This window comes from Sphaeroforma arctica (assembly GCF_001186125.1).
Source record: "Sphaeroforma arctica JP610 unplaced genomic scaffold supercont1.12872, whole genome shotgun sequence".
Taxonomy (NCBI): Eukaryota; class Ichthyosporea; order Ichthyophonida; genus Sphaeroforma; species Sphaeroforma arctica.
In genome coordinates this window covers 1-699 of record NW_014027686.1, presented here as the reverse complement: position 1 = coordinate 699, position 699 = coordinate 1, and the positions used below count along the sequence as shown (strand labels likewise).

At 47.1% G+C, this 699-nt stretch overlaps 1 protein-coding gene across 1 annotated transcript; it reads right to left on the bottom strand.

Moving 5' to 3' along the window:
- Nucleotides 1–94: 94 nt before the first annotated feature.
- On the bottom strand, nucleotides 95–376 carry SARC_17936 (hypothetical protein; the record flags this gene model as incomplete). The annotated part of the gene is made up of 1 exon (XM_014287979.1): nucleotides 95–376. A coding segment is annotated over one exon (282 nt), but the record flags the coding sequence as incomplete, so codon positions are not given.
- Between the last annotated feature and the right edge of the window lie 323 nt (nucleotides 377–699).

Here is a 699-nt window from a genome sequence, read left to right as displayed (position 1 = left end):
ACTAAATATATATATATATATATAATATCATCCACACCACACCCAGCAGCACTGCGCACCACTCACCTCGACTGTACAGACTGACGCACAGTACATTGGGCATTCGCATCGACGGGTACAGCTTCTCGTCTGAGTGGTCAATGACTCTCAGGACATTCTTAGCCGCAGCATCGGCCGACCAAGTGGCAGGCAGTACCGTTTTATCACAGGACTCTCCCGGAATGACAGCCACATCGCCCACTGCGTAAACGTTGTCACTGCTTACCACGCGCAACAGGTGGTCGACGTGGAGTTTATTCTGCGCAATGAACGAGGAAAACCCCGGTTCATCAGCACTGGGAACGGTATGAGACCCAGGCGTCAAAGCCTGACCCATTCGCTGCTATGTGTAGCTAGGTGATTGCAGTACCATAGGGGGACAGGATAAGGGCCCGTCCTCGGCGGTAGAGTTTAAATCATAGTATAATGCATCGCATGATGGACTGAGGACCAAAATGAGCCAAACCGAACTGTTAACAACCTCCGCACCGATGCGCTGATTAATATACAAACGCGCACTTGTATAACTCTCTGGAGAAGTCAGCGTGCGTACGACTATGTGACCGCCAGATACAATATATGAAGTGATGCCAAAACTTGCTTTATATATATATATATATATATATATATATAACTACACGCACACGTATATACTAATAA